Source organism: Puntigrus tetrazona, unplaced genomic scaffold (assembly GCF_018831695.1).
Source record: "Puntigrus tetrazona isolate hp1 unplaced genomic scaffold, ASM1883169v1 S000000837, whole genome shotgun sequence".
NCBI lineage: Eukaryota > Metazoa > Chordata > Actinopteri > Cypriniformes > Cyprinidae > Puntigrus > Puntigrus tetrazona.
The window spans coordinates 170,001-182,500 of record NW_025048437.1 but is presented as its reverse complement, the minus strand read 5'-3'; the positions used below and the strand labels follow the sequence as shown (position 1 = coordinate 182,500).

Here is a 12,500-nt window from a genome sequence, read left to right as displayed (position 1 = left end):
TTTTCAAATTTAGTAAATATTATGTAAAACAAAAAAAAAATATTTCAGTAATTGTTATTCATGTGTTTTATTATCTTTGCATTAAACAGTGCAGTGCATTAACAAACAGCTATGTATAAATGTAATTTATATATAAATATAACTAATATAAATTAAAAAAACATTTAAAATGAAAATTAAATAAAATTAAATTCAGTGTTTTTTTCTTACATAGTAGTGCATATTTATTTATTTATCGTGCTCTATTTTCATGGCAAAAACATATGCGATAAAAACAAACAAACAAACAAAAACAATTTAAAGGTTATATTATATTAAGATTTTTACATGAACATATGCTAAAAATAAAGCTTTCTAGCAATTCTTTTTACCCAGAAGAAAGTCGCACAGGTTTTTTGGCTTTGAGCTAACGGTTTTTATTTCCCTACAGCGCCTCGGTGAACAGCGGCTTTGTGTCCGTCTTCTAAAGAGGGCAGGTCGGAGAGTACAGGGGGCATAAATCGTCCTGGCAGGAGAGACTGATTTCCCATCATGCCTCAAAAGCGGCCACCCATCGCTAAAGAGCCTAATGAAAGAGCCAGTGAAAACATTTGGCCTATGAAGCGTTCACGCGCGCACACACACACACACACACACACACACACACACACACACACACACACACACACACACACACACACACACACACACACACACACACACACACACACACACACACACACACAGACACACACACACACGCACACACACACACACACAGACACACACAGACACACACACACACACACACACACACACACACACACACACTCTGACACACACAGCACACACACACACAGACACACACACACAGCATCTCTCTGCTCGCTCACAACCGACATAAATACACAGCTTTTAATTGTAATTAGCTATTTTAATTACAACTTAATGTTGTTTTAGCGTCATTAAATATTAACTTATTTTTATAGTGCCGGGCAAAGATTAACGACTTTAAAATAAAGGTTTTTTTGTACATAATATATGCGTTTGATTTATTTTGCATACACTATATATTTAGAAAATATTTATAGTTGCATGCATACATTTTATTATTTTAATCATTCGATAATTGCTCATATTTTTGTTGATATATAAACACATATATATTAATATATAATACATAAACATGATAAATCACGGTCGTTCCCCAACACTAGAATATCGTTAATAATATTTTAAACGTGTGTTTAAAAAATGTTTACTTTATTACTTTTAGTTTTTATTTATTTTAGTACTTCGAACATAAACAGAAATGAGAAAAGACGCTTTGCTAAATGAAATAAAATAAGTTTTACTTGTTTTACGTCAGTTAACGTTTATTTTATTTCAAGTAACGGTGGTTTTAGTTTTAGTTAACAGTCATGAACACCTTTTTCTATCACTAGACAAGACGATGATGAGATCAAATCAATGTAAAAGTGGCTATATCAATATGCAATATTTACAAAAGGCAAGACTATAATTTGTTTTTTAAATATAAAAAACTTTACCCTCACACTTTTTTCGTCTACATAAAAAAAAACATTGTTTTTATACACTTTTTATATTATTTTAAATATAATTTTCTAAATCACAATTGCTGTTTAAACAGAAAAAACAATAATAATTCACGACTAAAAAAATTAACAGGAAATTAACAAATTCTTTTGATTCGTGCTTAACTAAAAGTGCTATAATTTGGTTGAAATGTATGACCAATAACAGCAATTGCAACTGTGAGCAAAATAGCTGTGATTATTAATGTAACAAAACTACATATGACTAAAATATGAATAAACGCTTTCATTAAATGTCCAGGCATTAATCCCAAGTATAAATATCATGTAAAATTTCTCAACTTTTGTCTGTTTGTCATCACCATCATCAGCAGCGTCAAGAAAACCTTTTTACTTTGTGTTCATCCAGAACTTTACAAGCAGAAATACTGGAAAAATCATGGCCTGTTTAGCCTTGAACATGGCGTTGGGCAACAAGCAGGTCAAACAGGTTAAGAACCACCGATATACTGTAGTTATTCGCTATCATGCTGCTCTTTCCAGCTGTTCCCGAACGCAAGAAAGTGACCCTTGCGAACCGGCCGGCGCGCATGAGGTCCCGTTCGCTTCAGATGCTTTCAAGAGAGAAAGAGTGAACCAGAACTCACCGCGTTCTGCTGAAAGCACGAGAAGAACCGCAAGAACCCGCAGCCCAGCGGCGCCGACACGCACCATCCTGTGAAGAGACAAAGAGAAGGGGCGAAACCATCAGATTCATTACAGAAAAACACTACCGGCCGCTGTGTCTCAATCAACAAAGCCTGCCCATAACTACTACAGCAGCTCGCCTGTTCTGTGAAGGTTACAAACAGGTTATATCTTGAGTTTAAGACTAAGGTGGTGTATTAACGCGCTCAATTCTGACTTTAAAGTTGATTAACGTGAAGCAGTAGGACTCGAACTGGACAGAATTGCAATTAATGCAATCCATTAATAGAAATGCGTGACGTGGAATGTTATGGAACAGAAATGAATCAAAAGAAGGTCAGTGCATGGATATGAAATGATTATGATTATTTTAAATGCATTTAAAAATGTGGTGGCAATCAAACACAACCTGGCCTTTCATGCAATCACAAGCACACTAAAATACAAGTGCACTAATATATATATATATATATATATATATATATATATATATATATATATATATATATATATATATATATATATATATATATATATATATATATATATATATATATATATGTATGTATATATATAAACAGTACACAAAAGACACAAAGCGTGGTTTATTAGGTGGACTGTGTGTCCTTTGTAAAGGATATGAAGGAGAATATGAATATTAATGCAGTGGCAGGATGCTGTTAAGGATGTTTTTTGTAATCCAGCACTAGCCACCCGTCAGACACACCAACAATAACACCCTCAGAATAGCAATCAGTTTACTGAACTTCCCCTCTCTCTGTGGGTGGTCTGTCTTTCAGTATCCTTCACGCCGTCACTAACCGCTCGCGCAGGAACCGTCTGGCTACTGGATCATTTCCCTTTATATCGCATTGTTTTAAGTGTAATGAAATACATTAACACTTGCCCAAGCAGTAGCATAAACTGGTTACAGATGGACCACCACAACAATCCCTTAGCAACACCCAGAACAACCTAGAAACACCCTAATGACCACATAACTCTGTAACACTCATGATTTTATCATCCAAACAACTATAACACCCTATCAACCATCCAATATTGCCCTAATGCTTTAATGACTAGTAACTACTAAGCAACACCATAGAAACCACCCAACAATAACCCCTAGAATCCCTCAGTAATTGCTATGCAACACTCTTGTGACCCCCCAGAACACCATAACCACCTAGCAATACCCTAATAACCCCTTAGAATCCCTTAGTAATTGTTTAGAAATACTCTAATGACCACAGAACACTATAAACACCTAGCAACACCCTAACAACCACGTGGTAACCCCAGTACCCATTTAGCAACACTCTAATGACCACCTAGTAATTCCAGTACTCATTTTACAACACCCTAGTGACAACAAAAGAAATCCCCAAACCCCTAAACAACACCCTAGCGACCACCTAGTTCCCCTAGTGCCCATTTAGCAACATCCTAGCGACCACCCAGAACACAGTTACCACCTAGCAAAACCCTAGTGACACAATACCAATTTAGCAAACCCTAGTGACCACTCAAAACACCATAATCACCTAGCAATACCCTAGCAACCACTCAGCGACCCACTCAGAACATCATAACCACTTAGCAACACCTTAACAACCACCTACTGACCACTCAAAACAAAACACCATAACCGCCTAGAAATAGAAAACAATACAAAACAACCACCTAGTTCCCCCAGTACCCATTTAACAACATCCTAGAGTCCACTCAGAACACCATAACCACCTAGCAACACCCTAACACCAACTAGTGACCACTCAGAACACCATAACCACCTAGCAACACCTAAACAACCACCCAGAACACCTAGTAACAGCCTAACAACCACCTAATACTCCCAGTACCCGTTTAGCAAGACCCTAGTGACCACCCACAACACCATAACCAGCTAGCATCACTCTAAAACAACCACCTAACGACCACCCAGAACACCAAAACCACATAGCAACAGCCTAACAACCACCTAGTACCCCCCAGTACCCATTTAGCAACACTTTCGTGACCACCCAGAACACCATAACCATCTAGCATCTCCCTAACAACCATCTAAAAACCACCCAGAACACCATAACCACCTAGAAACAACCTAACAACCAGTTAGTACCCCCAGTACCTGTTTAGCAGCACCTTAGAGACCACCCAGAACACCATAACCACCTAGAAACAACCTAACAACCAGCTAGTACCCCCAGTCCACATTTAGCAACACCTTAGTGACCACCCAGAACACGATAACCACTTAGCATCACCCTAACAACCACCTAATGACCCACTCCGAACACCATAACCATCTAGCATCACCCTAACAACCACCTAAAGACCAGCCAGGACACCATAACCACCTAGAAACAACCTAACAACCAGCTAGTACCCCCAGTCCACATTTAGCAACACCTTAGTGACCACCCAGAACACGATAACCACTTAGCATCACCCTAACAACCACCTAATGACCCAATCAGAACACCATAACCATCTAGAACCAACCTAACAACCAGCTAGTACCACCAGTAACCATTTAGCAACACCTTAGTGACCACCCAGAACACCATAACCACCTAGCATCACCCTAACAACCACCTAGTGACCCACTACGAACACCATAACCATCTAGCATCACCCTAACAACCCCCTAAAGACCACCCAGAACACCATAACCACCTAGAAACAACCTAACAACCAGCTAGTACCCCCAGTCCACATTTAGCAACACCTTAGTGACCACCCAGAACACGATAACCACTTAGCATCACCCTAACAACCACCTAATGACCCAATCAGAACACCATAACCATCTAGAACCAACCTAACAACCAGCTAGTACCACCAGTAACCATTTAGCAACACCTTAGTGACCACCCAGAACACCATAACCACCTAGCATCACCCTAACAACCACCTAGTGACCCACTACGAACACCATAACCATCTAGCATCACCCTAACAACCACCTAAAGACCAGCCAGAACACCATAACCACCTAGAAACAACCTAACAACCAGCTAGTACCCCAGTACCCGTATATCAAAGCACCCTAGTGACCACCCAGAACACCTAAGCATATGAATTAGCTAAGAAAAGCTGTCTGGCTCACTTAACTGCATAGAGTTGTAATGAGCCTCAGCAGGGTCACGAGAGGCTGAGAGATCAGGGGGGTGTGAATCTGGTGTCAGTCAGCGGGACGTGTGAAGTGATTTCATGCCCTCTGTCTGTTCTGCATGCAGAGAGGACTCGCTCCCTGATCCCTCTCGACTGGCACCAGCATCCTGACACTCGGCTTACAGCTCACAAACGCTCTGCCAACAGCACCTCCACAGGGAACATGGAGAGAGGAGGAGAAACGCCAGCATTTACGAGCCAAACAGCACCAGAGACCGCCAGAGAGAGAGAGAAAGACGGAAATAAAAGGGGACGGAAGACTTATTTACAGGCTTGGGAAGGTCGTGCACCAGCTCGGCTCCAGCATTGAAATGTCAGATGAGTTTGTGAGCGAGCGAACAGCTATTCTGTGTACTGTAAGAGCAAACCCGCTGACGCTCCGGGCGTTTAGCATTTCAATTCCTGCAGGATTCGGCGGCGCTTTTGTCAGAGGTGATTTAACTCGCGTCGGTTAGCTGCGCTATTTAGAGCAGGAACTAGAGACACAGCTGAGGCAGAATCACGAGTGGGACTTTAACAAACTACGGTACTGAAGCTGCAGCATTTATGATAAGCAAACGCGAGCAGGACTGTGTGTTTAAGGGACGTATCAAAGCCGTCTCGTAGCCCACGGCCGTTTGATGCAGACTGCACACTAAAACAACAAGCATACGCCTCCAAACAACAAGCTTTCTGGACTAAAAGAACAGTTTTTGCCTACATAAGAACAAAATCTGGCACAAGCAGTATATTTGGAGTAAATAAAAGTAATTAAATAAAAAAGGATAATTATTTTATATAAAGATGCATTATACAGACCAAAAGTCACAGTAAAGACATCCATAATGTTGCAAAAAAAATCAATTTTAAAATGCTTTTGAACTTTCTGTTCATCTTAGCACAAAATGCATCACAGCTGCCACAAAAAATATATAAAAACACACCAGCGTGTGTGACCCTGGGCCACGATACCAGTCATAAGTGCACGTGTTTCAAAATTAAGATTTATACATCATCTAAAAGCAGGATACATATTTACGTATGGTTTGTTAGGATAGGATTATATTTGCACTGAGGGTGCAACATTTTTTTTTTATAAGTATTTATACAGTAAATAAATATATATATATGTGTGTGTGTGTGTGTGTTTGTGTGTGTGTGTGTGTGTGTGTGTGTGTGCAAAAAAATTATAAGTATTTATACAGTAAATAAATATAAAAATGCATAAATAAATTGTTTTAAAATTATATATATATATATATATATATATATATATATATATATATATATATATGCAAAAAAATTATAGGTATTTATACCGTAAATAAATATAAAAATACATAAATAAAAAATATATACAGTATATATATATATATATATATATATATATATATATATATATATATATATATATATATATATATATGCAAAAATAATTATAGGTATTTATACCGTAAATAAATATAAAAATACATAAATAAAAAAATATATACAGTATATATATATATATATATATATATATATATATATATATATATATATATATATATATATATAGTTTAAGAACTATATATTCTGTTTTCCAAAATGAGTTTAAAAGATACTCTAACTAATGTAAGTTCAGCAAAATATATATATTTTTTACGTATTTTTCTCAACAAAATGAGACACAAAAACCCCTGCAAATAGATGCACCCTGAACATGAATCCCAGCAAAAAATCTCAGAAACGCAATTAAAACATTGCTTGACATAGAACTGTATTTGTAAAGTTGCATTTTCTTGTAAAGTACACTAATAATGTCTGTTGTTGTTTTTTAAAAAACTACAAAAAATAATAAAAGATAGCAAAGAAGCACAGAAACAAGTGTCACAGCGTCTGGAAATAGGGCCGAACAATTGCTCACGTTGTTTATACTGATTACTCAGCATTATTCATCCGGACGAGTCTCTTTGCTGTAATAAATCAGTCTGATACGGAGGGGACTGTGTTTGATTACTGATCATCTCGCTCTGTGCAACACAACATGACACAAACAGCTAAAGCTACAGCCTCTTCGGCAAAGCAGCTTGTTGCTGGAGAAGCTGCATTTCTCACAGATAAGCTCCTGTCACGCTGACAAATGTTAGCAGCGCTGCTACTTTGAGTTAACAGCCTCTCCAGCACCGCTGGGTTTAGAGCCAACAACAAACCCCATATCCGGCCGAGGGCACGCCGCAGTGCATCATGGGAGGATACGAGTCTCCATGTGAGCTTTTCTCACCCAGCGATCGTTTAAAAGCCCCACGCTCTTACTGATTGACAGCTCGCAAAAGCAGCTGTATGTCAGACGGGCTGAGAAACGCCGTGATATTTGTCTGAAATGTCAGCTGAGTCACTTTATGTGATTATAAACACAATGAGCTTTTATTGTTTTGTTTTGTTTCGTTTTTGGGGCGTCTTCAGCTGCATCTAAAGCAGAAGAAGAAGAAGAAGAAGAAGAAGAAGTGAGTGAAATCAATCTAATGTGACATTTTAAATGTATGTATATATATATATATATATATATATATATATATATAGTCATATTTTCCTCCAGCATGCTATTCTAAAAAAAAAGATATATAAATATACATTTTATATATATATATATATATATATATATATATATATATATATATATATATATATATATATATATATATATATATATAAAATATATACATTTTTTTAATAGTACACTTGAGGAAAATATGACAATAAAATAAAATGACTGTGATTTTCACTTTTAACGTCTGTTTTCTGCATTTATGATCATAAAGTGATTTAAAAATTCATGCACTTATAAACATTAATGAAACGTACAGCAACAAACGTCAAGCGTTTAAAAATAAAACACACTGAGAAAATAAATAAATACATTTTTACTCAGACATTATGCTCAATTTTAAATAATTACAAAGGAAAAAGCAAGCGACGTCGCATTTAAAAGTGAATATATATCTGGCATGAAAGTAATGAGGTTATCTGTTTTTTATTAATCAAGGATGTATTAAATTAAAACAAAGGCATGTAAAGGCTGACAATAATGTTATTAAGGATTTGTATTTTAAATAAATGCTGCTCTTTTATGCATCAGAGAGCGCTGAAAAATAGAAATATTGAGCAGTAACGATGCTAATGATGAGCGTCACCCAAATAAATCACTCTTGACGATTAAAATTAAAATCAGGTTTTCTTTTTTAGACGTCTTCTGCTCACCGAGGCTGCATTTATTTGATCAAAAGTATTACAATTTAAAACAATTTAGTACTTTTGATCAAATAAATGCAGCCTCGGTGACTAGAAAACTTGATTTTGGTCCAAAAGATTATTCTCTAGTCATTCGGGCACTGAATCTTATTTGAGTTTCTGGAATATAATATAAGATAAACACGCATAAAAACTATTACGATTAGTCACAATGATGAAGCCGGAACACTACGAAAGCCCGAGATTTCTGATGATCTTCTGATAGTCTTTGAGTTAAGGCTGAAAACGATCGAGTTTAAAGCTGGACGCGAACAAAGAGCGCTAGTCACTGTTCTCAGAGCAGCTAAACCCTCGTCAGACGAATTCAGCTTGGCATTTTCTGATTGAATCAGCGTCTGTGTTTTCCGTGTGACTTCATTTATTTACTTTGCACTGTTTGACACTTTCTACACCGAAAAGAGTCAATCCAGGGTTATAAATGTACGGGAAAATACAGTAAATAGTTTTGTTTTGTTGCATCATTGATCATTTTATTTTATTACTTTTTTTTTTTTTTTTCTTTTCCTTTTCTCCCTTTATTTATTTATTTTTTTAAACAACCACAACAACAACAACAAAAAAGGGAATATACTTATATAAATAATCTCTTCCCAGCCCAACTTATTATAAAGAAAATAGAGGAAAAAGAAGAGAAAAAGAAGAAAAAAAAAGGGGTAAAATAATTTATAATAAAGTAAAAATAAGTCGATTTATTAAAAAAACAAATGGGTATTGTCTCAACAAAAGAAAGCAGAGGATTCCACATTTATTACATTTTTTAAATAATTTATTTGCTTTTTACGTTTTCACTTTAATTGTATTTTTGTCATTTATAGTTTTTATTTTATATAAAAAAACAATGTCTATGTGATTTATTTATTTATTTATTTGTTTTTTAGCTATTTTATAATATTAATTTAGTACTTACTACTTTTAGCACTGAATGAAAGTGAGACATTTTGCCTTATCTTATCTTAATTTAAGTAATCATTTTTACTTAATTAACTATAATAACCCTGAATAAAATTATATTTATTTAAAAGTAAATAAATATAATGAAATGTAAAAATTATTAAAAATTTGGAATGAAGCTTGAGTTAAAGTAAAGAAAGAAAATTAAATATTTAAATTATTTAAAATATTATTTTTAAATAACATTTTATTTAAAATGACTAAAACTACAGTTTGAATAAAAAAACAAAATGACAGCAAAATTAGTAAACCTTAAACAGAAACTAAAATGTAAACAAAAAATATAAAAAAAACATACATAAAGGCCTGGTTTCGTTTTTATAATCATGTCTTGAAAAAAGCATCACTGGTGTGCATCTTAAGACAAAATTAATGCACGTATATTGAGCTGAAAGCGTTGGAAATAATGCTAACAACAAACAGTGAACAGTACGTTGTGAACCTTATTGCAAAGTAATAATAAAGTGCATCATTTTGCCCAACATTGCTAAGCATTATATATTTATACATATATGATTATTGCATCCCCAGCATAGCACCAGTGCTATAAGCCTCTATGTAGAGCTCTGCAGCTCATCAGCAACATCTGAGAGAAGATAATGAGAGATAATGAGCATTAATGAGCCTCTCGCTCCACTCCAGTGACTCTTCAGATTCAAAGAGGGACGAGAAAATGAAAACAGCAAACACACCTCCACAGACCACACACACACACACACACACACACACAACCAGAGACTTTTCAGTGTAATACTGGGATTCAGCACGGACGCACTAAATCGATCAAAAGTGACGTTACGTACGCTTTCTATTTCAAATGAACGCCGGTCTTTTCAACTTTGCGTTCATAAAATAAGCCTGAAAAGTAAAATGCATCTGAGATGCCACAAAAGTGCGAAGCAGCACAACTGATAACAATCAGAAAAGTTTCAGAAATCAGAAATCAGTACATTGGAATGATTTCTGAAGGATCGTATGACACTGTAATAATTCAGCTGCGCACCACAGAAATAAATGACTTTTTACAATATAGTCACATAGAAAAGTTATTTTAAATTGTAAAAATATTTAAAAAATTGACTGTTTTTACTGTATTTTTAATCAGATAAATGCACCATTTTTCTTTCAATAGCATAAAAGAATAATGTGTTTATGTGCACTAAAATGTTTATTTTATTTTATTTTATTTTATTTTATTTTATTTTATTTTATTTTATTTTATTTTATTTTATTTTATTTTATTTTATTTTATTCCTTCACTCTTCTAAATTTTGTTTTCCTGGAAAATAATGAACAATAAAGGACCTCAACTACATATTTAAATGAGTTTAAATGTGTTTATTTTATTTTATTTTATTTTTTATTTTATTTTATTTTATTTTATTTTATTTTATTTTATTTTATTTTATTTTATTTTATTTTATTTTATTACTCCTGCACTCTTCAAAATTTAGTTTTCCTGGAAAATAATGAACAATAAAGGACCTCAACTACATATTTAAATGAGCTCAATCAACAACAAGTTTCAAAACATCACATGAATCCAAATGTTTTCATTTGCCAGGCATATAAATGCTCACAACAACAAGTTTCAAAACATCACATGAATCCAAATGTTTTCATTTGCCAGGCATATAAATGCGCACGCGCACACGCACACGCACACACACACACACACACACACACACACACACACACCACTTGCGAAGCCTCACTAACGCTTGGAGACTGAGAGATTTCATGGAGATGTGGGTGTATGACATCATTCATATGTGCTGGCATTATGGGAAAGAGATAAAAAAATCATAAACAAACTCCAGCTTTCAGATGAGCCGGGGTTTTAAAGAGATGATATGTTGCAGCTAAACCCATGATAAAATACGTGCATGTACACAAACACACATCTTCTCCTTCCAGACACACACACACACACACAGAATGAAGCGGCTCTCCTATTCAGTCCGGTTTAAATCTAATCCGGTTCTGGAGCAGCGCTGACATTTACATGCAGGAAAGTCTGTGGGAGTCAAAAACACCCACAGCTAAGACGAAGCGCTCGTCTCTGTAATATCTGCTCCAGACAGCCACGAGATCTAACACAGAGCCTGAGATCTTCAGATCAACTCAAGGATCTGAGCGGCTCTGCAACCGTTTACATGCTCTGAACTCACACAGGTCAAAGGTCAAGCCATGATCAACGCGTGAGCTTTACATCACAACTGATTTGAGATCTTTTGTTGTGAAGCAGCAACACATTTCAAAGGACATATAAAATATAACTTCATTTTATTCCGTTTTAATGAAGTACTTTAAAATAAGATTTTTTTTTAATTCAGTGATGTTAATTGTAACTAAAAAGCAACTAAATAAATAAATAATAAATTGTGGGTGTTTATATTATATATATATATATATATATATATATATATATATATATATATATATATATATATATATATATATATATATATATATAATTTTTTTATTATTTATAATTATAAAGTATATACACTAACAAATATTAAATGAAAAATATAAAAAATAAAAATATAAAAATAAAAATAAATATATATAAAATAAAAAAATATAAAAAGGTTTAAATATTTTGATAATTTATAGAAAACTGAAATAAAACCCATATTTATGCTGTTTATAAAGTAACAATAAAAAATGTAAAATAAAAAAACATTTAAACATTTATATATATATATATATATATATATATATATATATATATATATATATATATATATAATATACATATATATATATATATATATATATACATATATATATATATATATATATATATATATATATATATATATATATATATATATATATATATATATATATATATATATATATATATATATA

The 12,500-nt window shown here is 34.0% G+C and overlaps 1 protein-coding gene across 1 annotated transcript in view; it reads right to left on the bottom strand.

Moving 5' to 3' along the window:
- The window catches only part of LOC122335605 (versican core protein-like), a 68,285-nt gene that overhangs the window by 42,516 nt on the left and 13,269 nt on the right, over positions 1-12,500 (bottom strand). Inside the window, 1 exon segment of the mRNA XM_043233447.1 lies at positions 2,183-2,250. Within this exon segment, the coding sequence (XP_043089382.1) occupies positions 2,183-2,249 (67 nt within the window). The 5' untranslated portion in view covers position 2,250.